Source organism: Procambarus clarkii, chromosome 50 (assembly GCF_040958095.1).
Source record: "Procambarus clarkii isolate CNS0578487 chromosome 50, FALCON_Pclarkii_2.0, whole genome shotgun sequence".
Lineage (NCBI taxonomy): Eukaryota > Metazoa > Arthropoda > Malacostraca > Decapoda > Cambaridae > Procambarus > Procambarus clarkii.
The window spans coordinates 13,468,135-13,495,032 of record NC_091199.1 but is presented as its reverse complement, the minus strand read 5'-3'; the positions used below and the strand labels follow the sequence as shown (position 1 = coordinate 13,495,032).

At 44.9% G+C, this 26,898-nt stretch overlaps 1 protein-coding gene across 1 annotated transcript in view; it reads right to left on the bottom strand.

The window, feature by feature from the left end:
- LOC123748468 (multiple PDZ domain protein) overlaps positions 1-26,898 on the bottom strand; it is a 1,300,933-nt gene that overhangs the window by 378,827 nt on the left and 895,208 nt on the right. Inside the window, 2 exon segments of the mRNA XM_069303573.1 lie at positions 9,521-9,643; positions 21,625-21,816. Of these exon segments, the coding sequence (XP_069159674.1) occupies positions 9,521-9,643; positions 21,625-21,816 (315 nt within the window).

Here is a 26,898-nt window from a genome sequence, read left to right as displayed (position 1 = left end):
CTGGTTTGAAAATATGGCAGTTATCTAAGAAATAAATTACCGGATAACACAATACCTGACGTTGGGTTGCTGGAGTGTTTCAAGCGCAGGTAAGACATATAAATAAGTTTAACAGGCCTTCTGCACTTTCCATTATTCTTATTAATATGTTAATATTTCTAGTTCTTCATTTATCAGCATTCTTCTCTCCACATTCTCCGCCTCCTCCACACCCCGTCTTTCTTTCTGTATTCATCCTATCTACTCCCCTTCCTTCCCTTCCCTTCCCTTCCCCTCCCTTCCCTTCCCTTCCCTTCCCCTCCCTTCCTTCTCTTCCCTTCCCTTCCCCTCCCTTCCCTTCCCTTCCCCTCCCTTCCCTTCCCTTCCCCTCCCTTCCCTTCCTTCCTTCCCCTCCCTTCCTTCCCTTCCCTTCCCCTCCCCTCCCCTCCCCTCCCTTCCCTTCCCTTCCCTTCCCCTCCCCTCCCTTCCTTCCCTTCCCTTATTACAATTCCCTTACCTTCAATCCCATCCCTTCTTTCATTCTCTTACCTCCCAACCTTTTCCCTCTCATCTCCCTTTCTCTCCTCCCACTACCCCTCCCACCATTCACCTTCCGTTCCTTCCACCCCCTCACTTCCCTACTGTATCCTCCCATCTCACAACTCTTATATCTAACTCCCAGCGTTATCGCGTCTACCATCTCCTTCGTTTGGTCCCTGTATCCTGTTATCTTCTTATTCACATTTATCATGTTTCCCATTCACCTACTGCGCTTCATTCTCTCTCTCTCTCTCTCTCTCTCTCTCTCTCTCTCTCTCTCTCTCTCTCTCTCTCTCTCTCTCTCCCTCCCTCTCCCTCTCTCCACTTTATTATCTTTCTCCGTTCCATCTCCATCCACATCCTCCTTATTCTATCCGTAATTACCAAACGTTCTTCCCTACCAAACATCTATTATATAAACTCACCGACCATTCACAATCAACTTAATGACTAGATAAATTCTTACCTGCCAACGAGGCAACAAGAACGACCGCTCAAGGCCAGAAATGCCTTCCAGACCATCCGCAAGGATACAGACTAGAGGTCTGGAAACCGTTAAGAGACTCAAATACGTTGAAAGTCTTTCAGGTAGGTAACAGGGGGTTAAAGATCGTGATTAACTCGGTCATCTAGGTTCTTGAGGATTTTCCAGTGGACTGTTTGGAAATTCCAGCGAAGAATCCACTGGAATTCAAGATTGTTGGACCTTCCAGGGGACTGGCTGGAAGTCAATGTCCTAACTCAACTGAGAATAAAATGATGTATGGCGTTGATTTTGAGGATCGAGTGTCTCCGCAGCCAGGCCTCTGACCCGGCTTCCAGCATGAATTCCAGAAAACAGATTACAAGCTGCAACTCCACTCTAGCATTGATGTTGCTCAAGAATACTCCTGAACGCCAGTCCTGGAAGATAAACTCCCGTCAACTCTTCCAGGGAACCGACTCGTGTAAGACGAGACTCCAGTCGACAATCAAGATTCTTCCAACTTTTCCAGGAGAATACTCGGATGTTAAGTTCCAAAAATACGACGAAGAAATTTTTAGAATTCCAGATTTTCACTGTCGATAAAACTCAAGGGGTGTAGCAAGTCTCCTGGAAGGAAGGGTGAGAGTCAAGCTTCTTGAGTCAAGTTTCAAGATTAAAGAATCAGGGAACTCCCAGCTTTTCCAGGGCGGCGCCTGGAATGACTGCCAAGTTCCAGACACTCGTCACACGACTCTCAAGGGGTAAAATGTTGGAAATTTTAAGTTCAAGAGAAAATTTGTGACGTTGATATTCTTGTATCACTTTATATTGCCTCCACCAGCACCTGCACCCCCCCCCCAACACCCCCCCACTCCACCAACACCCGCCCCCCCTCCACCAACACCACCCCCCCCTCCACCAACACACACCCCTACAACACCCCGCCCCCTCCACCAACACACACCCCTACAACACCCACCCCACCTCCACCAACACCAACATATATTTTTCTTGGTCATACTTGGTCAACCTGCACATGTACTTTATTATAAACATGCTTCAGATCCAAAGGAATTCAAACTGACCTTGTATGAATATTAAAAGTTTAAACTTCTGCAGCATTGAATAATACGCTATACTTTATTTTACAGAGTATATGTATCTGTAAACTGTGTCATGCTTTTATTATGAGATATATTTTTTAATGACTTTATTCACAAATTTATATTCTATAAAATTTACTTTTTTCAAACGACATAATTAAATATAATTTTAACGAAACCATTCAAGTTATAAATTCCCTTTAATCAACAAATAAAAATTCTATTTTGTTCACCACACACACACACACAGGCAGGCAGGCACACACACACACAGGCAGGCAGGCACACACACAAGAACAAACACGCACACAGTCACAATAGAGGCCTAAGAGCTGAGTGGAGAGCGCTTCGGATTCGTAGTCCTGAGGTTCCGGGTTCGATCCCCGGTGGACCCAGAAACAAATGGGCAGTTTCTTTCACCCTGATGCTCCTCTTCACCTGTGCAGTAAATAGGTATCTATGAGTTAGACAGCTGTTATGGGTTGCTTCCTGGGTGTGTATTCATCTAGTTGTATTCGTCTAGTTGTATTCACCTAGTTGTGCTTGCGGGGGTTGAGCTCTGCTCTCTCGGCCCGCCTCTCAACTGTCAATCAACTGTTTCTACTACTACTACTATTTTTTCCACACCACACACACCCCAGGAAGCAGCCCGTGACAGTTGACTAACTCCCAGGTACCTATTTACTGCTAGGTAACAGGGGTATAGGGTGAAAGAAAATCTCCCATCGTTTCTTGCCGGCGCCCGGGATCGAACCCGGGACCACAGGGGAGAGGGGAGGGGGAGGGAGGAGGAGGGGGAGAGAGCGAGAGAGAGAGGGGGGGGGAAGTTGATTGACAGTTGAGAGGCGGACTGAGAGCCAGAGCTCAACCCCCGCAAGCACAACTAGGTGAACACACACACTCCATACCCAACAAAAGTTAACAGTATTCCTTCCAATTAAAATTCCCACTAACCACCGAACCACACGAACAAGCATCTCCAACCTCAGACACACTAAACACATTAACACTTCATGATAACCAATTAAACAAGTTCCATCCATTAAATAAATTATCCACCATAAATAAATTCAGCCCCGCTGTAAGATAAAAAAAAAACTATAAAACACTTTCTGGCAAGGCTCCAGGCGCCAGATGCACGACGTGTTCACTTTACACAGACGTCAACATGTGTCCCAAGTTAGTGCCGTGAAATTTAATAAATCGGACGTTTCCCCTTGTCTGGGAAATGAATAGTTTCCGTCACGTGAATACTGGCCGTTTTCTTCCCCATATCTGAGCGTTTGTTATACGCTCTGTTATACGATCAATAAAATATTTGCTATAAAAATTATTTTTAAACGATGAACGAATAGCCAATCTTTTGCCAATCAAAAATGCCACTCCTCGCTGATGTCCGCTTCGACAGGTATAACTACAGCATAAAACTGGACATCAGCGAGGCGCTACTCGCATATTTCAGAATTCATGAAAATCGTATATAGGAGGGGGGCTTAATAAATTCCTATATTTCTCTGAGTATGTCACTTGGGCCGACCCCAACTGACCTATGACATTCCCCTACCCAACATGATTCATTTTGGAAAGTTAAGTGAGGCTACCACCCAATCGTCTAGCCTCCAGTCAGTCTTTCCCTCCCGTTAATGGTCGTTTAATGTATTAAAAAGTCTGAAATAAACACAAATTTATTCTGCCTCACATAACTTGGTAATTGGCACAATGTTGTGTTCCTGTTAGTGCGTATGTATATGTGTATGTATGTGTGTTTATGTATATGTGTGTATGTATATGTGTGTATGTATTTTATGTATATGTGTGTGTGTGTGTGTGTGTGTGTGTGTGTGTGTGTGTGTGTGTGTGTGTGTGTGTGTGTGTGTGTGTGTGTGTGTGTGTGTGCGCGCATACACGCACACATACAAGAGAGAGAGGAGTGAGCTGGTCATGGTTCAGTGGGTAGAGCATGTGCCAACAGCGGCCAGGGACACAGCTTCGTGTAGTCTGACACGCGTCCAACAAGGAAAACTGCGAAAATTAACTGTCATAGAGTTAATTTTCAACTTCCTATTCCAAGTGAAAAAGAACATTAAAATAGAAATTAGATTCGTGCTGGAATCATTCATCTGACACTTTCGACCGTGTTGACTAACGCCTGACTACAAGAAACACTGTCGCGCCTCACATACTCGGCAACATACTCAGAGTATGTGTGGGAGTGGAACATACTCGGCAACATACTCAGAGTATGTGTGGGAGTGGAACATACTCGGGAACAGTGTACACGCCGCCGTCGGCCGATCAGGGTACTATTGATTTCTCTACTCAAAAATAGGTACACAGGGGAGTCCCTATTGGTATCATGTCAGTATGCTTAGAGTTCTCCCTTCACACACAGTCCCCCCTCATCCCCCACTTGGGCTGGATGGTAGAGCGACGGTCTAGCTTCATGCAGGTCAGCGTTCAATCCCCGACTGTCCACAAGTGTTTGGGTACCATTCCTTCCCTCCATCCCATCCCAAATCCTTATTCTGACCCCTTCTCAGTGCTATATAGTCGTAATGGCTTAGCGCTTTCCCCCTCCTTTACACAGCCCATACGCCACTACTCTGAGGCCGAGCCTGGCCTCGGGCCGGGCTCGGGGTGTATTAGAACTCGCGAAACCCTCTACAGGTACAGTCCGCCAATCATACAAGTTCTCTATATACAAGTTTTCTTGTATATAGAGAAAACTGCGTAAGGTCTAATGGCCCAAATGAGTTACCTTCTAATTTTTAACCACCCAAATTACTTCATATGCATGTCTAACCTTCGCTTGAAACAATCCAGCGATCCCACATCCATTGTTACTTGGTAATTTGTTACATAAATCAACAGCCTTATTTCCAGCCAGGTCCCCAATTACTGCTGGGTGAACAGGGGTCAACGGTTGAGGATTGGTGTCCAGATGACCCTCCTTGTCCAGGGTTCGAGTCCGGGTCGTTCTCGCTTGTGATACTCTGAAGACCTCTAACTGTTTTTTAAAGTCACTTCACGACAACAGATTTATAAACAGTTTTTTTTTTTTTGGGGGGGGGGGGGGGGGAAAAGAGTCGAACCGGGTTCCATAATGTAGGAGAGACTCACGCTACCGCCCCACCATATGCACACAAGGATTAAACTCCAATTATTGTCTGATTTTGCCCTGGATTTCCATAAAATAAAAATGTATTGTTAGAACAGCGATGGTCTTACAGATTCGACGTTCGATCCCCGATGGTCCAATTGGATGAACACCGTATATTCTGGCCTCATATCTCCTCCAAGTGCCAAACAGACTTAAAAGAGATTTCCTCGTAGTTATCTTACCTTGACACATCAAAATACGACAAGAAAAGCTTGGCTCCCAGCCGGGCTGGGCGAGTTGAAAATCTCTCGAAGGTAAGGTAAATTTATCTACGAGTTTCAAATTTCAAACATAAACTTGTGAAAGCGCCGATTTTAGGATTACAGAAAGTCCGTCGACTTCAATGAATATTTGTGGGACCTGAGGACCACCCTGCTGGTGGCCAGGGGCTAGATTCAGCAATCGGTTACGCAAGCACTTACGAACCTGTACATCTTTTCTCAATCTTTGGGCGACTTTGTTTACAATTATTAAACAGTTAATGAGCTCCGAAGCACCAGGAGGCTGTTTATAACAATAACAACAGTTGATTGGCAAGTTTTCATGCTTGTAAACTGTTAAATAAATGAAACCCAAGCCGTCAAAGATTGAGGAAAGATGTACACGTTCGTAAGTACTTGCGTAACTGCTTCGTGATTCTGGGTCCTGAGTAACACGAGCTCTCAAGATCCACCTTACACACACCACCCAACACCACCACAAAACCCACCTTACACCCAACACCACCACAAAACCCACCTTACACCCAACACCACCACAACTTCATTACACAACCCACAAATCTTAAAATAAAAGAACTGAAGACGTTTCGGTCGGTCCTGGGCCATTATTAAGTCGTGGAATGGAATGAGTGGAGGAAAAAGTCAGTTTATGGGATAAGAGAGGGAGACAATGAGATGAAGGAGAGATGATAGTCTAAGCTGATATAAATAATAATAATAATAATAATAATAATAATAATAATAATAATAATAATAATGGTGGCACCGGCGGCGGCGTTGGAGGCATGTATAATATAACTACAACAAAAGGTTTCTTATCTTCAAGAAGACGCTCCAAATTTCAAGTCAGCGCTCCAAAACTCTTCCAGGAAACCGTTTTCATCTTCCAGGTGGCTCTCCAGACCTCCAGATAACCCTCAAGACTGTCAAACGACTCTGCAGGCCTTCACTCTAAACTGTAAATTACCAGGTGACCCTTCAAGCTTCCAGGCGGCCCCCCTTCAAGCTTCCAGGCGGCCCCCTTCAAGCTTCCAGGCGGTCCCCCTTCAAGCTTCCAGGCGGCCCCCTTCAAGCTTCCAGGCGGCCCCCCTTCAAGCTTCCAGGCGGCCCCCCTTCAAGCTTCCAGGCGGCCCCCCTTCAAGCTTCCAGGCGGCCCCCCTTCAAGCTTCCAGGCGGCCCCCCTTCAAGCTTCCAGGCGGCCCCCCTTCAAGCTTCCAGGCGGCCCCCCTTCAAGCTTCCAGGCGGCCCCCCTTCAAGCTTCCAGGCGGCCCCCCTTCAAGCTTCCAGGCGGCCCCCCTTCAAGCTTCCAGGCGGCCCCCCTTCAAGCTTCCAGGCGGCCCCCCTTCAAGCTTCCAGGCGGCCCCCCTTCAAGCTTCCAGGCGGCCCCCCTTCAAGCTTCCAGGCGGCCCCCCTTCAAGCTTCCAGGCGGCCCCCCTTCAAGCTTCCAGGCGGCCCCCCTTCAAGCTTCCAGGCGGCCCCCCTTCAAGCTTCCAGGCGGCCCCCCTTCAAGCTTCCAGGCGGCCCCCCTTCAAGCTTCCAGGCGGGCCCCTTCAAGCTTCCAGACGGCCCCCTTCAAGCTTCCAGGCGGCCCCCTTCAAGCTTCCAGGCGGCCCCCTTCAAGCTTCCAGGCGGCCCCCTTCAAGCTTCCAGGCGGCCCCTTCAAGCTTCCAGGCGGCCCCTTCAAGCTTCCAGGCGGCCTGCTACACGTCAAGACGACCCTCCAAGTCTCGAGACGAGCGTTCTACCTTCCTTCCAGTTTATAAAAATCTTGAAGCCTCCAGATTAACTCCAAAACTTCCAGATGACTTAAGAGATTCCAGACCATGAAGGCACCTTGATGAGCCCAAGCTCTTGCCCGACCCTAAGAGCTTCAGGAAAATGCCGAGCTTCCAGGCAATCCTCAAAGCTTCAAGGGGATCTTCAAAGGTTCCAGACGTGATTCGGTGGCTTCCAGACGGCCCACGAAGCTTTCAGTCGTGTTTCGGAGACTTCCAGAGGACTTACAAGGCTTCCAGATGTGCTTCGGGGCTTCCAGGCGGCCTACAAAGCTTCCAGACGTGCTTCGAGGCTTCCAGGAGGCCTACAAAGCTTCCAGACGTGCTTCGGGGCTTCCAGGCGGCCTACAAAGCTTCCAGACGGCCCACAAAGCTTCCAGACGGCCCACAAAGCTTCCAGACGGCCCACAAAGCTTCCAGACGTGCCTCGGGGCTTCCGGACAACCATCCTCAAGGCGCGAACACAAGCCTAGCCAACACAAAAATCCACTCCATTGAAAGCCCTCTACCAGAGCCCTTGAAGCGCGGGTTCCAGCAAATAAGCCATTCTTTCTTCAAGTTTTTCAGCTACACATCCCCCCTCCCGTCTGTTCCACAGTGTTCAATAGGGTTAAAGGCAGGAGAGTGTTTTTGAGGCGTTAGAAGAGCAGAAGAACAAGTAGAGGAGAAAGAGGATAGGGGAGGGAAGAAGAAAAGGGGAATAAAAAAAATGTGAAGGAGAAGAATGAAAGAATGTAAAGGGAAAATTAAGAGGGAACAGGTAAGGATAAAATAAAATAGAAAATAAAAGGAAAAGGGGGAGTGACAAGAGGGAGGAGAGAGGGGGAAAAGACAAGAGGTAAGAGGAGGCGGTAAGAGGAGGCGACAAGAGGGGGAAGACACATGCAAGAGTGGCAAGGAAAAAAGAGTGTAAGGTGGAGGGGTAGAGAGGTGAGTGCTTACGCCACTATTCCCACCAACTTACACAATAACCCCCTCCCCCCACCATTGTTGCAAAATTAAATCATTCTCAGCAATTTCTCCCACCCTTTCTGAGAGCAGCTGTGTGACCTAGACCCTCTGACCTTCACGGATAGCAACATACATACATACATCACTAAGAACTCTTAAAATGACCCCTGACCAGGATTCGAACCCACGACGTCTCTGATCACCCCCAAACGTTCACAGTACCTTGACCATTGGATCATTGATCGTCTGTAAGTATTGCTTGCGCGGCCTTCCTCATTCATATATTTTTTATATTCTTGACTTACATATAATTCTATAATTCGTGTTGAAAGCGTTACACAGTTGCTAAACATTTTGCATATGTTGCAGCCAGATAATTCTGCGACGTTGCCTTAAGTATAATTATTTAGGTTTATATACGACGTCGTAGATATAATTCATCAACATTGTCGTAGAAATAATACAACGGCGATGTCTTAGAAATAATGTTACATTAAAAGTCACGAGGAACTTCAAAGCGAAGCAACCCCCATCGAATTATATTGCAAATAAAATACTTAAGAAAAATAATCAGGTCGAATAATCAGGATAATTAACAATTATCTACAATGCTCTTTAAGGGTAACGCTACCATGGATATTTTGTATTCCACATTAACTATATAATTGACCGCAGAATAAATCTATGCTCTCTACCATGCAAGCAGGCTGCGAAAACATTCTTGACTTCACTCAATACAAATACTTGAATCTACAGTTAAAACTAATCTACATTAAAATTATATTGCACAAGTAAATTCAGAGTTTTATATAAGCAATTCCTGCAATCCTTTAGAAAATGTTTATTTCAACTAAAGCTGATGTTTACGCAAAAAAAGTTGACTTATTTGACGATAAGGATATACGGTCAAGCTTGAGAAGCGAAATTCGTATCAAAACTTCAGTGTACTGAGGCCTTCTCTGCTCAGATAGAAGCTTTTGTCTTCGGAACGATGGAATTCCCGTCGAGAAACCAAACTACCTCTTCCCATGATAACGACACCCCCCCTAAGATATCAGGCGGCGATATCATCACCCTTTTACCCCCTTTAGGGCGCCTTATAGACTAATATCGCCACCTCCACCCTTTTGGCCTACTACGAGAATCTGGTAATGGTATCGAGTACCCAAGTACCCGGTACCAATACCCAAGCACCCGGTACCTATACCCAAGTACCCGGTACCAATACCCAAGCACCAGGTACCTATACCCGAGCACCTGGTCTCACCTTCACACAGAGTCAAAGCGTTCCAAGGGAGAAAGAATCATGGTAGATCAACACTTACCTCATTGTCATACTCTGTGATCTCTTCCTCCTCCTCGTCGGTGGGGAAGGCGGGGGTGTGTGGTGGGGAGGTGAGGGGAAGAGGGGGAACTTCCGAACCACTCGATAAGATGGACGCGGAGTGCTGAGGGGAGACAGCAGAGAAGGAGGTGAAGAACATAAATAAATCACACACAAACTATCTTACAATATGCAAATATGAGTATGTGTACAAATTATACATAAGGCAAAATTAATGCGGGTTAAATAAATATATCAATCACACACACATTAAGTAACGTGAGTGATTCAGTTACGACTGGATGAGGGGTCCGAGGCTAGGATTGATCAACCCAATCAATCGAATATACACTAGGATCAAGATTGATCCTAGTGTGTATGTGCCGAGAAGTGAGCCTCTCTCTCAATCTCTCCCTCCATATATCCTTTGCATGAATCGCTTGATATAAAGAGACTATATTGACGCTTATAGATCATAAATGACTCTAAACTTTATATCTTAAACTACAAACGTTAATACAATGGATATACAATGTATTAATGCTTTCACAACCCCCAACCAATACCTTTGATACACGTAAACCAAACGTTTGGCAACAATGCAATCCATTTTTCAACCTGCCACACACATTAACGTGCACTGGCGTAGTTACAAAATGTGGAGATTCCAAAGGTGCTGAAGAATTGTGGAGTTACAGAGGGTACCCTATTGGAACTACACACACACATAGTTTTAATATATATATTAAATATAACAATATCCTCATTTATTTATCCTCATATATAACAATATCCTCATTTATTTCTACATTTGCCACCAGTTCACTTCAGAGCCATTGCTCTGAACAATACGTGAAAGAGCACAGAGGGAGCATGATCGCTACATCTCTAATACCAAGGACAGAACTACAAAAAAGTAGCGATACCATAGAATTAAGGGTAATTGGTCTATATCAAGAAATAAAAATATGATAGTAAGAAACGAGAGCGAGAGAGAGAGAGAGAGAGAGAGAGAGAGAGAGAGAGAGAGAGAGAGAGAGAGAGAGAGAGAGAGAGAGAGAGAGAGAGAGAGAGAGAGAGAGAGAGAGAGAGAGAGAAATATACGAAGGCCTGAAAGTCCGATAAAACTTACCGAGTAACAACAGTTTATGAGTATTTACAAAAAACAATTTATATTAACTAAAAGATCCAAGTCAAAAACGAATAAAACATCGCTAATGAAATAAAATAAAATAAAAATGTTATATTAGTTAATAATAATAATATTACACACACTAACCATGGATAAAATCCATAGGAGCAGTGATGAGGATTCGAACCTACGCGGTAGGTGTCCCCATGCCCACACGCGCCCTACACAACTAGACCACCAAGCATGGTATAAGGAGTGCAACCTGGACATCTACTGAACACAATTATGTGAAGCTCCTGGTCCGGAGTCAGTGGAAGCCTCAGGAAACCCTCGTGTGTTCAGTATAGAATTCCAGGATGCAACCATAGTCATGGTGGTCGAGGGCCAGATTCACTTAGCAGTTACGCAAGTACTTACGAACCTGTACGTCTTTTCTCCATCTTTGGCGGCTTTGTTTACAATTATTAAACAGTTAATGAGCTCCGAAGCACCAGGAGGCTGTTTATAACAATAACAACAGTTGATTGGGAAGTTTTCATGCTTGTAAACTGTTTAATAAATGTAAACAAAGCCGTTAAAGATTGAGGAAAGATGTACACGTTCGTAAGTACTTGCGTAACTGTTTTGTGAATCTGACTCCTAGTCGCTACAGTGCGCGCGCGTGGGGACATCCACCACACAAGTTCGATCCCCCATCACGGCTCCTACGGATTTCGTCATTATTATTATTATTACTACTTTAGATTTTTGTGGTTAATCAAAATGATACATCGTAATAGGAAAAACAAACTGGAAATAAACAAAATAAATAGAAGATAAAAGTGGAAACAAAGCAACAGGAAACACAATATCGGGAAATACAGTAACGGGAATACAATAACGGGAAATACAACAAACGAAAATACAAAAACCAAAGAATTTAAACAATAACAATAAACACAAAATATCAAACACCATACCAGGAAATGCAATAAAGACATGAAATACAACAATAAACGGAAAACCCAATAACAACCGGATAATACAACAACAACAAAGCCCCTAAAAGAAAGAAAGAAAGAAAGAAAGAAAGAAAGAAAGAAAGAAAGAAAAAAAAAAAAAAAAAAAAAAAAAAAAAAAAAAAAAAAAGAGGGAATCAGCAGACCAAACCACATAAAAGTCAAAAAAGCATTAGCATGCTCGTGACAATATCCTGAGCATCAGGGGGACACGATCACGGCCCCACCAGGACACCCAACCGACACTCCACTGAAAGGAGTTTGAGAATTTATCAATGGAATTATTGGCTACACGTTCCCACGGCGTCTGCTGGAGATAGGGGGAGAGGAGGGGCGGGCTTTGCATCAATATATTGGGAAATATTGCCACTGGGTTGATGGGGATGGATGGAAGGGGTAGAGAGGGGATGGGGGATAAGGGGGGAGGGGGAAGGTGAGAGGAAGGATAGGGAGAGATGTTTTTCACCTGGTTAACTGACTTTACCTATCCCCTCCCCTCTACACAGAAGGGAAGGGGGCGTAGGAGAAGACAATGAACAGAAAAAGGGAGAAGAGAAAAAGAAAAGGAAAGAGAAAGAAAGAAATGGAAGGGGGAAAGCTTATGTTAAGTCACGTTTATTAAACCACCTTCCTCGTCGCTTCCAGCTTGCCCTTGCCTCCCTGAAATCTAACAACTCTATTCTTATCCTTCCTTCCGACAAAAGCAATTCGGTGGTTGTCCTTGACCGTGAGGACTACCTCCGAAAAGCAGATGTCTTGCTCACTGACTCTCGCACTTATGCTCCTCTGACTTCTAACCCTTTGGATCGCCTCAAAACTTCCTTTAACCGCAAACTAAGACAGCTCTCTAGTCTTTGCCCTCCTGACTTTGATCTCATTAAACGTTTCCGTGTCATCTGCCCTTCTCTTCCTTATTTCTATGGTCTTCCTAAGACTCATAAACCTGGTGTTCCTCTTCGTCCTATCATTTCTTCACGGGGCTCTGTCAGCTATCCTCTTGCCTCCTGGCTCGCTAAAACCCTGACACCTTACCTTGGCACTTTTTCCCCTGCCCACCTTCGTCACTCTCAGGACTTCATAGAAAGACTGCGCCTGCAACCCTCTTGTAAGATGCTTAGTCTTGATGTCGACTCTCTGTTCACTAATGTTCCGCTCGATGGCATTCTCTCTTTCCTCAGACAGAAGGCGTCAGAGGGCCTCCTTCCTCTCCCACTTCCCACTGACGTTTTCCTCGATCTCATTAGACTCTGTGTTGAATCTAACTCTTTCTCTTTCAACGGTAAATATTACACTCAAACTTTCGGCGTCGCTATGGGTTCCCCTCTCTCCCCTGTTCTTGCTAATTTCTACATGGAATACTTCGAAACTGTTCTTCTTCCTTCTATTGATACTCGTCCCTCTCTCTGGCTTCGATATGTTGATGACATTTTTGCTTTATGGCCTCATGACCTTAATCTTTTCCAGCCTTTCCTCGCCTCTCTTAACAATCTGGCTCCTTCTATCCATTTCAAAGTTGAGTGGGAATCTAATTCCCTCCTTCCTTTTCTTGATGTTCATGTTCACAGCTCTGTGTCTGGGTTCTCTTTCTCTGTCTACCGTAAACCCATGCATAGTGGCATGTACATTCACTTCTTTTCCTACCATCCTCCTTCTGTTAAGAAAAGTGTCCTCGTCTCTCTCTTCCTCCGCGCTCTACGCATCAGCGACCCTCAGTTTCTTGATTCTGAAATTGCCTTTATCTACAAATCATTCTCTCGCCTTGGTTATCCTTTGCATTTCATCAACTGTGCCCACTCTCAAGCTAAACGAAATTTCTTTCATCCTAAACCTGCTTCCAACACTACTAGCACTGTACTATGCCTTCCCTTCATATCTGAACTCAAAACTTTTACCAATACCTTTCGTCCTCTTGACATTAAACTCGCCTTTCGACAAACTAACACACTTCGTAGCAATCTAGTTCACACTGCTCCTCCTGCTTCTAATGCTGCTGGTGTCTACACTATTTCCTGTTCATCTTGTCCTCTACAATACTTTGGCGAAACTGGCCGTACACTGAATGACAGACTTAAAGAACACAAGAGAAGTGTTAAGTCTGCAGACACTAACAATGCTCTCTTCTGCCATGTGAGGGATTCTAATCATCCCATTGATTGGTCTTCCTCCAAAATAATCTTTCCTGCCTCTACTCTACACAGACGCCGTCTTGTAGAATCGGCTCTTATATACAATGTACCCAACATGAACTTGAGTCCTGGCTTTGTTGCTGTGGACTCTTCCCTTTCACAGTATATACTCAAATGCTCTAATCTTTCTAACAAACGTGACTTAACATAAGCTTTCCCCCTTCCATTTCTTTTTTTCTCTTTCCTTTTCTTTTTCTCTTCTCCCTTTTTCTGTTCATTGTCTTCTCCTACGCTCCCTTGCTGTCCTCTTCTTTTTCCTATTACTTCTCCTTCGGTGGTTATAATAGGAGCTGCCTCGTATGGGCCAATAGGCCTGCTGCAGTTTCCATTACTACTATCCCCTACACCTGACTTTCCTCCTCAGCTCTCTCTTGCCTATTTATTGACTGTCCCTACCTCCTCATCACAATCGACTTGAGAATGGTCCAGGACGGACCGAAACGTCGTCGTCCCTTCAATTTCTAGTGTGTGGTCTGGTCAACATACTTCAGCCACGTTATTGTGACTCATCGCCTGCAGAAGGGGGCCCATTTTCCACCCCCACCCCACCCCCCCCCCCCCCTGCCCCTTAACATCACGGGCTGCTAAAGGTTCATCTCTCACTAAGGGGCGCTTCCCAACCACTTCACCTAAAACCATTCTAAATTTGAGCCCATTTGACATTCCCGTCACAGCCAGAACAGCACAAACCTGCTCCTCTTACCTCAGTTATCCCCCCTCTGGCTGCATCCTCCACTTTCCTTCACTTCACAAATTCCTTTTTTCCTCATGGAAATATCTTGCGTTTTCTTTAGCAACGTTTTCTTTGGGGCATTTTCTTTGGTGCGTTTTCTCTACATTTTTACTGAATTGTCCATTTTCTATCACGATTGATTTATATTGTTCGATATAAAATGAGCTTTATTGCATATAACAAAGTAAACCAGTCTTACCTTTTGTAATTATACCTCCTTGGTTATTCTTGCCACAGACTTACTTAATTTCAGCTGCTCTATGCTATTTTGGCGACTCATTTGTAGTGAAGGGAAGGGAACTATCGGGGGGTAAGCGCCAAGCCATTACGACTATATAGCACTTGGAAGGGGTCAGGATAAGGATTAGGGATGGGATGCGGGGGGGGGGGGGGAAGGAGTGGTGCCCAGCCACTTGGACGGTCGGGGATTGAACGCTGACCTGCATGAAGTGAGACCGTCGCTCTACCGTCCAACGAAACTCCTAGCGAGTGCAGTTTTATTAAGATCCTCAATCTAATTTGTTGTGAATTTCATCAAAATTTTAATTTCCTTAAAATTTTTTATATATTTTATTTTTTTATTTTTAGGGTATTTAATTGAATGCCATTTACAATGTAATCTCAGTTACTTAGTTATTTTTGTATCTGTTATGCTTGTTTTGCTTCAATGAAAAATTTTTAGAGGCAAATTTTATTAAGATTTTTTACACAAAAATAAATTTTCACATAAATCTCACCAAATCTTTTATTGGTGGACTTTTATTGGTGGACTAAGCTATTGCAGTCAAAAAACTTTAGCGCTCAATTTATTGGTGATAACAAAAATAAATTTTGTTCAGATTGTCACAATAGGTCCTGTTATAAATTATAATTTCTGATGTGGTTAAAATATGTAAATCTTTGTCATTAGAATTGTTTATATTGTTCTCTCCGATATTCTTGCCTTAGAAAGCACAAAGCATTGTTTACTAATCGCATTGCTTCTTGATTACCGATTATTGCAATCAGCAATCACGGAGCAATTATTGTGATTAGCAATCACAGCTGACCACAAATGTCATAGCATTAGTGCAAACATTCAGAAGTGAACGTCGTCAGATATCAACTGGAGACGAGTCATGTAGAAATACTAGGGAATGACATTGCAGACGAAGCTATAGCAATTAGCACTCACAGAGCAACTATGGCAATTATTAATTGTCAGAGCAATCACTGCAATTAGCAATCTATGAACAATTGCATTGGTCGCAATTAGCAATCACAGATTGAATATTGCTATTAACAATCACATTCATTATTGCAATAACAGCTTTTATTGCAATTAGTAATCACAGTGATTAGAGCAAGTAGCAATAACATAGCTCTCCAAAATTAATTCATTTAAAACACAGAAACGGTCAGAATAATTCTAATTATCTCGTCAAATAATAGAAAATTAAAGAGACAACTTAAGTCACTTAATTATTCTAAACATTCTGATAAATCCAATAAATAACGGTGTATTATTACCTGACTAGCAGACAAGCACAATTTAAGTCCCCCCTTCCAGAATTATCGTTTTCTACGGAAAACTCTGAATAAAACGAAAGAAAATGGGCGTTCCTCTTTTAACAGGTAACTTTTATATTCACTAACTTTCGCCACGCTCTAGTTTCCCGTTTCAGGAGCGGTATAAATTAACTTTTGCCTTCGAAATGAGGACATAAGAACGATTTTTATTCAACTTCCTGAACCAGGACACAATGAGACACGTCAACATTGTCGAGAATTTGCACCAACTGTAAAACAACTATATTTTCAATTACCAGAACAAAACAAAAAATTGTGTTAGAGAAGGGTCACGCATACCGGATAATAGGGATAATTTACTCTCTCAAAAAACAAATACACACAGTTAATTGAATCCTTTGAAGAGTTGAGGAAAAGTTTCACGCTCGTCAAACGCATGAAGCGTCAATTATCATGATCTGTAAAAGTTACCCTTATTATTTACTTAAATTATTAAACCAACGGCAACAACAACAGGAGGGAGGGATAAAACGAGGTGAAAGGAAGGGTGGGTGGGAGAGGAGGAGAAAGAGAGAGAGAGAGATAGGGGGAGGGAGTGGAGGAAAAAATAGAAATGAAAGACCGTTAGTTTACTACCATTCCCCCTGGGGCTCTGGGAGACTCGAACCGTGAACCCCAAGAGTGTGAGTGTGTGTGTGTGTGTGTGTGTGTGTGTGTGTGTGTGTGTGTGTGTGTGTGTGTGTGTGTGTGTGTGTGTATGTGTGTGTATGTGTGTGGTGTGTGTGTGTATGTGTGTGTATGTGTGTGGTGTGTGTGTGTATGTGTGTGTGTGTGTGTGTGTGTGTGTGTGTGTGTGTGTGTGTGTGTGTGTGTGTGTGTGTGTGTGTGTGTGTGTGTGTGAGAGTGTGTGTGTGTGTGTGTGTGAGAGTGTGTGTGTGGGGCCGAAGCTCTATCGACCGAGTTATTGCGTTTCCGTTTTTACCGTTAGTTCAGTTGATGTTGATTATGGTAAGAGACCAGCCAGCGGTGTTAATGGCCCATACCAACCAAACCGAACCACCCCCAAGGTATCCCCAAGATAATCAAGAAAATCCCAAGGTATCTCCAAGATAATCCCCAAAGAACTCACCCCAATAAAGAAAAAACACAAATATAGCTTTTCACATACGGAATCTTCCCCCCCCCCCCCCCCCCCCCCCCCAAGTATTGGACCTATACTTAAAACTGAAGGTTCGTACACAGAGGATGACAAAGGAATTAGTGAAATCTTAAAAGAACAGTATGAGGCTATGTTTAGCACCCCAAAATACATGAAAGTTGAAGATACGGACATCTATTTTATGAAAGGTATCAAAACAATGTAACTGATATTGAACATGAGCTCAGAAGGCTTTGAATGATAAATGACTACTAAAATTCAACTCGGGAAAGTGTAAAGTAATGAAATTAGGCGAAGGGAGCAGAAGGCTGAACAAGGTACCATCTGGGAGGTGATATCCTGCAAGAGTCAAAGAGAAAAAGATCTGGGGGTTGATATCACACCGAACCTGTCCCCAGAGGTCCACATCAAAAGGGTATCATCAGCGGAATACGTTAGATTGACCAACATAAGAACTGCCTTTAGAAACTTTTGTAAGGAATCGTTCAGGACCCTGTATACCACTTATGTCAGACGAATCCTGGAATATGCAGCTCCAGCCTGCAGTCCATACCTACTTAGAGAAGATTCAGAGGTATACTACCAGACTAGTCTCGGAACTGAGAGGCATGAGCTACCAGGAAAGGCTACGGAAGCTGAACCTCGCATCCCTGGAAAACAGAAGAATAAGGGGAGACATGATAACCACCTACAAAATTATCAAGGAAAGTGACAGGGTGGACAAAAATAAACTCATTACCTCGGGCGGAACACGAACAAGGGAACACAGGTGGAAACCCAGTACTCAGATGAGCCAGAGACATTAGAAAGAATTTGTTCAGTGTCAGAGTAGTTAACAAATGGAATGGATCAGGCAGTGATGTGGTGGAGGCCGACTCCATACACAGTTTCAAATGTAGATTTGATAGAGCTGAATAGGCTAAGAATCTGTACACCAGTTGATTGACAGTTGAGAGGCGGGACCAAAGAGCCAAAGCTCAACCCCCGCAAGCACAACTAGGTGAGTACACACACACACACACACACACACACACACACACACACACACACACACACACACACACACACATTGTACCAGTTAAGTTCTTCACACCACATCTTAAATGGGTGAATTTTCTCCCACTGTAATAACCTCCCAAGTGTTAAGAACTACGATATCCACTGCGTCCTTTCCCAGACACCAGTCTGCTTGACCATTTAAGTAAGATATCCGCCTGTGTGTGACCACATCAAAGGCACTCAGGTAGTCCTGGAATATGCAGTTTAACCATCAGTCTTGGTTCTAATCTCTGAAACCAATCACAAAGTGGGCCAGGATTCATTATAGCCACTTACGAAACCTGTACATCTTTCTTCAATTAAGGTAGCTTAAATTACATTTATTGAACAGTTTACGAGCTCTGAAACACTAAGGTTAATAATAACAATAATAAACTTGGGTTAAGAGGTTTCCAAGCTCGTAAATTGTTTACTGTAAACAAAGCTGCCAAAATTAGGAAAAGATGTACAGGTTTCGTAAGTGGTTGAGTAAATGCTTGACGAATCCCAGCCCTGGATTACCAATCGCAAACCCGCGATCGGATCCAATGTTATAATCTGTTTTCAATAAGTTTTTCAAGTTGCCAGAAATATATTAAATTCAACGACTTTAATAGTTTCTAAACCCTTGTCGTGCGCTTAACAGTTTGCAGGGAATCCGATCAGTGAACGAAGTGGACAAGGAACAGGTTTAACAAGCGCGATCACGTTCGAATTTCTGAAGAACTTCAGAAATTCAATTCTGTTTCAGATGAAGTTGGAGAGAATTAGATCCAATTGCATTCAACCTTCCCCTTCATGAGGGGTCAACGACCTCCTCTAAGTTAAATTACAACGAAGAGGTTCGTTAACCTGCAGTCGCTCGTGTGTGATTATTTGAAAGGTAATTGGTTTTAAATATAACGCCACCCATCCACAGGTTATTTTTATCCAGATATAAAATATTATTATATTTTTTTTTTTTTAGATATATACAAGAGTTGTTACATTCTTGTACAGCCACTAGTACGCGTAGCGTTTCGGGCAAGTCCTTAATCCTATGGTCCCTGGAATACGATCCCCGCCGCGAAGAATCGTTTTTTCATCCAAGTACACATTTTACTGTTGCGTTAAACAGAGGCTACAGTTAAGGAATTGCGCCCAGTAAATCCTCCCCGGCCAGGATACGAACCCATGACATAGCGCTCGCGGAACGCCAGGCGAGTGTCTTACCACTACACCACGGAGACTGTGAACATTTTGTGAACATATCAACATTTTGTGTACAGTTAGGACTAGGTTTGTTAGTTATTTAGGCTCTGTTGGTAATTATCTGTATTTGTTATGAGTGAAGCATTGTAGCAACCCGTCCTTAAACCCTCAACCCGTCCTCGACTCAAGTCCATTACACGTCAGTACACGTGCGACTGTGGGAGGCAGGTTAAATAGGTCATCGTTAATTACTGGTTAATTACCCTATATTATAATAAGCTTGGTCAAATTAGGCTGATCAAAATGATATTTTGACCAGATCAAAGGCACTCGGGTAGTCCTGGAATATTCAGTTTAACCATCAGTCTTTTTTTCTAATCTCTGCAACCAATCACAAAGTGGGCCAGGATTCATTATAGCCACTTACGAAACCTGTACATCTTTCTTCAATTAAGGTAGCTTAGATTACATTTATTGAACAGTTTACGAGCTCTGAAACATGATATTTCAGCTCTGAAACGCTGATCAAAATTATATTTTGACCAGCGTAACGTACAGTCAAGGAGGGAAGGGAATTTTCAGGGGAAAGCGCCAAGCCATTACGACTATATAGCACTGGGAAGGGGTCAGGATACGGATTTGGGATGGGCCGGGGGGAAGGAATGGTGCCCAACCACTTGTGGACGATCGGGGATTGAACGCCGACCTGCGTGAAGGGAGACCGTCGCTCTACCGTCCAGCCCAAGTGCTTGGACATATCGTTAGTAAGGTTAGATTATTATTACCAGTCCGCAATCTATAAAACGTCTCGCATATGGATTATTATTGAGTACAAACAAGGTACTCAATACTACTCAGTCCAAACAATCTGTACCTCATTCAACAATTTTCTGCTGTCTAAACCTCCTTGTCAATTCCCCTGAGGGTTTTGTTGTGGTGATCATGTCTCCCCGAGCTCTTCTGTTTTCCAGCGACGTGAGGTGCAACCTTTAACATCATACATATATGTGATTAATGTACTATGTATTGTGATTATGTTACAGCATATTATATATTCATATATGCAGTTTTCAGGTCGACTATGTCAGTAAGTTCAAAACGCCACGGGCGCAATCGACACGTTACAACCAGTTGTTTCAATAGTGTAACACCACACATGTTTTATTCACTGATGCAAACAGAGTCAGTTCACACGGGCAATTGTGTCGCCAGTCTGTCGGTGATATACAACAGCAGTCACACCTCAGAGGAGAGGTCAGGTCGTGACCTGACCCCCTGTGCTAAGCGGCTCACTGCATACAATACAGTAAGCCGTATTAACCATGTCATGGCGCAGGCGACTAAGGCGCGTCTGGGATCATCCCAGACGTAGGTTCGAATCCTCATCACGGCCCTTGTGGATTTGCAGACATTTGTTTGTGTTCTACCCATCAAACGAGCCGCCTCGTCTGGTGCGATGGTCAGATAGCCAGGGAGGGGGGGGGGGGTATCTCTGGTCGACGTAGGCTTAGTTCTTGCCCCCCCCCCCAACCTTTAGAAGGCGAGGAATAGGACATTGATGACAGGATGCTCACTCAACACCGAGGATTCATCTCCAGAGGCCAGGCTCCAGCTTCCTTCCTCAGGTACAACCATGCCGGCAGTGGTCCTTGTTGACTGTTAACCATCACCCCCCCCCCACCCCTCCCCCATTCAACCCCCAATAACCAATACTCAGACTTCTCTAAGTTTGGGTGAGAGGCAATGGATTGTGTGTTCCTAAATTATATATATTGTGAAATTTCCGGAGCAGTTAGCCATATTGGTCTAAATTTTCTGTGTGCACCGACTCCGATTCTTGGTTAGTGCACATCAATTCCCTCTTGAAGCCTTTTGACCAATCAAAGACCTCCACTTCAATTCTCTCCTGAACCCCTTCGACCAATCAAAGACCTCCATGACAACTCCCTCCTGAACCCCTTCGACCAATGAACGACCTCCACGTTAATTCCCTCCTGAAGCCTTTCGACCAATCAAGGACCTCCACAAATTCCCTCCTGAACCTGGTTGATACCTAGTTGTATACCTGGTGAACCCATTCGACCAATCAACGACCTCCACGTAAATTCTCTCTTGAAGCCTTTCGACCAATCAAGGACCTCCACAGGTGGCACACTCACCCTATGGCCGCGGTACATCTGGTCGTCCGAGATATCGTAGTCATCCTCGTCGTCGAGATCGACTCCATCTGGCAGTCTGACATCGTCGTCGTAGCCGTCGAAGTCATCGTCGCCGACGGACCTGTCTAGCAGCTGGTGCTCGTTGAAGTCGCTATCGGCCGGCGACCCAAGCTCTCCCAAGATGGCGTCCAGCTGTACAATGAGAAAAAATATATGAATAAATATACAAGGGCCGTGATGAGGGTTCGAACGTACGTCCAGGATGATCCCAGATGATCCCTGAAAAAAAATATATTCAGGAACATAATAATTAACTGCAGAAGGCCTATTGGCCCCCAGCACGTGGCAGAGCAGCTATTCCACCCCCCAGGAAGCAGCCCGTGACAGCTTACTAACTCCCAGGTACCTATTTACTGCTAGGTAACAAGGGCATCAGGGTGAAAGAAACTCTGCCCATTGTTTCTCGCCGGCGCCCGGGATTGAACCCGGGACCACAGGATCACGCGTCCAGTGTTCTGTCCGCTCAGCCATCGGCTCCCGTAAGATACAGTTGGAGAATAACATCAGGCGTTTTATTACTAACATGACTTCTAGACATGACTCCCAGTGTCCTATTTGCTTCTACCTTCGATCATTCATGCACTGATATTTTTGGCTATAAATTCTTACTAATCACGACTCTGAAATTTTTCGCACTTCGAAATCTCAACACCACCCAGCTGACAGCCTGTAACTATCATCACTACCAAGCCTCATAACCGTACATTTGTCAGCATTAAACTGTAACTGCCAATCTTTTGACCATGTCGAAACACTGTCTAGAACGTCTTGAAGTAATTTTGAGACGTCAGAGTTTAGTACTCTCCCGATTTTTGTATCGTTAGCAAATTTTCAAATACTGATCCTCAATCCAAAATCTAAATCATTTTTATAGTGTGGTTAGATTAGCCAGCCCGTCCAACCCGTCCCAGGAACACAACCACGTCCAACCCGTCCCAGGAACACACCACCCCGTCCAACCCGTCTCAGGAACACACCACCACGTCCAACCCGTCCCAGGAACACACCACCCCGTCCAACCCGTCCCAGGAACACACCACCCCGTCCAACCCGTCCCAAGAACACCCCACCACGTCCAACCCGTCCCAGGAACACACCACCCCGTCCAACCCGTCCCAAGAACACCACACCACGTCCAACCCGTCCCAGGAACACCACACCACGTCCAACCCGTCCCAGGAACACACAACCACGTCCAACCCGTCCCAGGAACACACCACCACGTCCAACCCGTCCCAAGAACACACAACCACGTCCAACCCGTCCCAGGAACACACCACCCCGTCCAACCCGTCCCAGGAACACACCACCACGTCCAACCCGTCCCAGGAACACACCACCACGTCCAACCCGTCCCAGGAACACACCACCACGTCCAACCCGTCCCAAGAACACACCACCACGTCCCAAGAACACCCCACCACGTCCAACCAGTCCCGGGAACACACCACCACGTCCAATCCGTCCCAGGAACACACCACGTCCAACCCGTCCCAAGAACACCCCACCACGTCCAACCCGTCCCAGGAACACACCACCACGTCCAACCCGTCCCAAGAACACCCCACCACGTCCAACCCGTCCCAGGAACACAACCACGTCCAACCCGTCCCAGGAACACACCACCACATCCAACCCGTCCCAGGAACACATCACCACGTCCAATCCGTCCCAGGAACACACCACCACGTCCAACCCGTCCCAGGAACACAACCACGTCCAACCCGTCCCAGGAACACACCACCACACCCAACCCGTCCCAGGAACACACCACCACGTCCAATCCGTCCCAGGAACACACACAACCACGTCCAACACGTCCCAGGAACACCCCACCACGTCCAACCCGTCCCAAGAACACCCCACCACGTCCAACCCGTCCCAGGAACAACCACGTCCAACCCGTCCCAGGAACACACCACATCCAACCCGTCCCAAGAACACACCACCACGTCCAACCCGTCCCAAGAACACCCCACCACGTCCAACCCGTCCCAGGAACAACCACGTCCAACCCGTCCCAGGAACACACCACCACATCCAACCCGTCCCAGGAACACACCACCACGTCCAATCCGTCCCAGGAACACACCACCACGTCCAACCCGTCCCAGGAACACAACCACGTCCAACCCGTCCCAGGAACACACCACCACATCCAACCCGTCCCAGGAACACACCACCACGTCCAATCCGTCCCAGGAACACACACAACCACGTCCAACCCGTCCCAGGAACACACCACCACGTCCAACCCGTCCCAGGAACACACCACCACGTCCAACCCGTCCCAGGAACACACCACCACGTCCAACCCGTCCCAGGAACACACCACCACGTCCAACCCGTCCCAAGAACACACAACCATATGATTACAATTATTATGTTGTATTTGCTTGCAAAAAGCCAACCTATAATTATTATTATAATTATAGGGAAGGGCGCTAATGTATATAACTAAGCTGTGATTCATACGTCAGGCTGCCGCGTCCAACAGCCTGGTTAACCAGAACATTATACCGGAAGGCCTGGTCAGAGACCGGGCCTCGAAGCCATTTGATCCCCGGAACCTCCCCAAGGTTAATCCTTCACTGGTCATTGGGGACCTTAATGCTCGGCACACAAGCCTTGGGACAGTGGGTAGTATTAATGCTAATGGGGTCAAGTGGTTACAGTTTCTACAAGATCATCCAGATACCTGTCTCTTGGGAAACAATGAACCAACTCACATCAGGGGAGGACGGCTTGACTATGCCTGCGTTTTAAACTCTCAGGGGATTATGGGGGAGGCTCGGGTTGTTCGGGAACTACTTAGTGACCACTTTGCCTTGAACGTTGAATTACCACTGGGGAAAAAACAAGTCCACTTTCAAAGGAAAAGGCTAAATATTAAGAAAGATATGAAAAATTATTTTATTCAAAATATGGGAGATTGGTATCAACATTACACGCCGCTCTGCGTTGATAGTTTTTACGAGGACATGGTCGAGAACATAGAGAAATTAGTACAGAGGGAAAATAACGGGGGCAGGGGAAGCAAGACGCACGGACCTAAGAAATTTAAATATTCCAATGATCAGCAAGTCAAGGGATGGGAGAGAATGCTACGGGGTGCGCATAAAGCATGGTTAAAAAATGGAATGAGGGATGAAGAGAAAAATACAATGTTGGAAGTGGCTAGGGAATGCAGTCAGGTGAGGAAGGAGGCGCGGGACAGATACTGGCAAGACTTTGCTCAGGCCATTGGTAATACTAAGAACCTTAAAGACATATGGAGAGCAGTAAATAAAGTCAGGGGTTGTAAGACCAAATTCATTGCTCACTCAGATCCAGGGAAAGTTGCTAATGAGTTAGTAGATAAATGGGCAAGTGCTGCTGGTATGGAGTCCTTACCTGCAGACACGAGAGTCACCATTGAGTCATGGGAAAATATTAGAAATGGAGTAACTTTATGTGCCTTAAATACAAGATCTATAGCATGCACTGAGATAACCCACGATGAGCTACTGGATGCTATAAAAAGTGGCAGCTCCACTGCTCCGGGAAAAGATGGAGTAACGTATGACATACTTAATTATTTAGCCGGTATGAAACCTAATCCCTTACTTGATTTGTTTAATATGAGTTATAGAGAGGGAAAGTTACCAAGAAAATGGAAAGAGGCTGTCATCATTCCTATCCCTAAGTCAAACGGAGGCTACAGACCTGTCTCCTTAATATCCTGCTTTTGTAAAATGATGGAAAGGATTTTGTTAAATAGGCTACTCTACCTTGTAGGTGATAACATGTCCAATAATCTCTTTGGTTTTATCAAAGGCAAAAGTACTGCGGATTGTCTCTTAAAGTGTTTGTCTAATGTGGATGACAATTGTAGAGTTTTTGTTGATCTACAAGGAGCGTTTGATAAAGCCAATGGGGAAGTAATCTTATACGAATTAGCCAATCTGGGAATAACAGGGAGATTGCTACACTGGATAAGGGATTACCTGCAAGGCAGAAAAGGTCAGGTGTATTACCAGGGATACATGTCTGAGGAACGGAGGTTTCAGTTAGGTACCCCACAAGGGGGAGTATTAAGTCCCACCTTATTCAATGTATTAATGAACAGATTAGCATCAGAGATGTATCCTCCAGGGGTCACGACGATCATATATGCTGATGACATTCTTATACAAGGCACTTCTGGGAACAAAATTCAAGATGCTCTTAACATACTTGGTACAACCTGTCACAAGTTAGGCTTAGTTATAAATGCAGATAAAACCAAATACGAGTATAGGAAACGAAGAAATATAACACTTACTCTAAATGGTGTGGAACTGAGCCGTGTACAGAAGTACAAGTATCTGGGCATGTATGTTGGATACACATGTGAGAGTAAAAATGCTGAAATAAATCATATCAGCACCTTATGTAAAGCCCGTCTGCATCCTCTAAAAGCACTGGCTTTTTCTGGTAAAGGTGTTGGGGTACCTATCTTGCGGATGTTATACATAAGCACTGTTCGCTCCCTGATAGACTACGCAGCACCCGTATTGTCTTACACAGGCCAAGGCAGAATTCAAAAAATAGAGCTGATACAGAACGAGGCTATGAGGATTATTCTTGGATGTCAAAGAAATGCAATGATTGAAATAATGAGAATGGAATTAAATTTACAGAGTGTGTGTGATAGAGTCCGTGACATTAACACTAGAGTATCTATTCGTTTCATGCGGAGAAAAGGAGGGGATAAGCTGTTTGAGAGCGTTCAGACCTGCTTGAGTGACGTACACACTTCCAGGAAACTGAGGGAGACACGCTATACGAGAGGATTAGCTCATGACCTCAGGGAATACGACGTACTTGACTGCTGTAAACCCTCTCGAAAGTGTAATATGTCTGCTCCCTGGAAAGTACAGAAAATAGACGTCGAAATTGTACCCCTCAAGGTGAAAAAGATTCATCATGAACCGGGACAATTACGGTGTTTGTATGGAAGCATGATATCTCGGTTACCAAGAGGCAACAGTTTACATGTATATTGCGACGGGTCGGTGGCGGAGGATGGCAGGGCAGGGTGTGGTGTCCTAATAAGGGATTATACGGAGTTTGGGACTGTGGACAGGATAATTGAACTCCGGCTTAGTAATTATATATCATCCACACAAGCTGAACTGCAGGCCATTCTGGCGTGTTTGGAGGAAGTACGTCATGACGACAAAAATGTTTTTG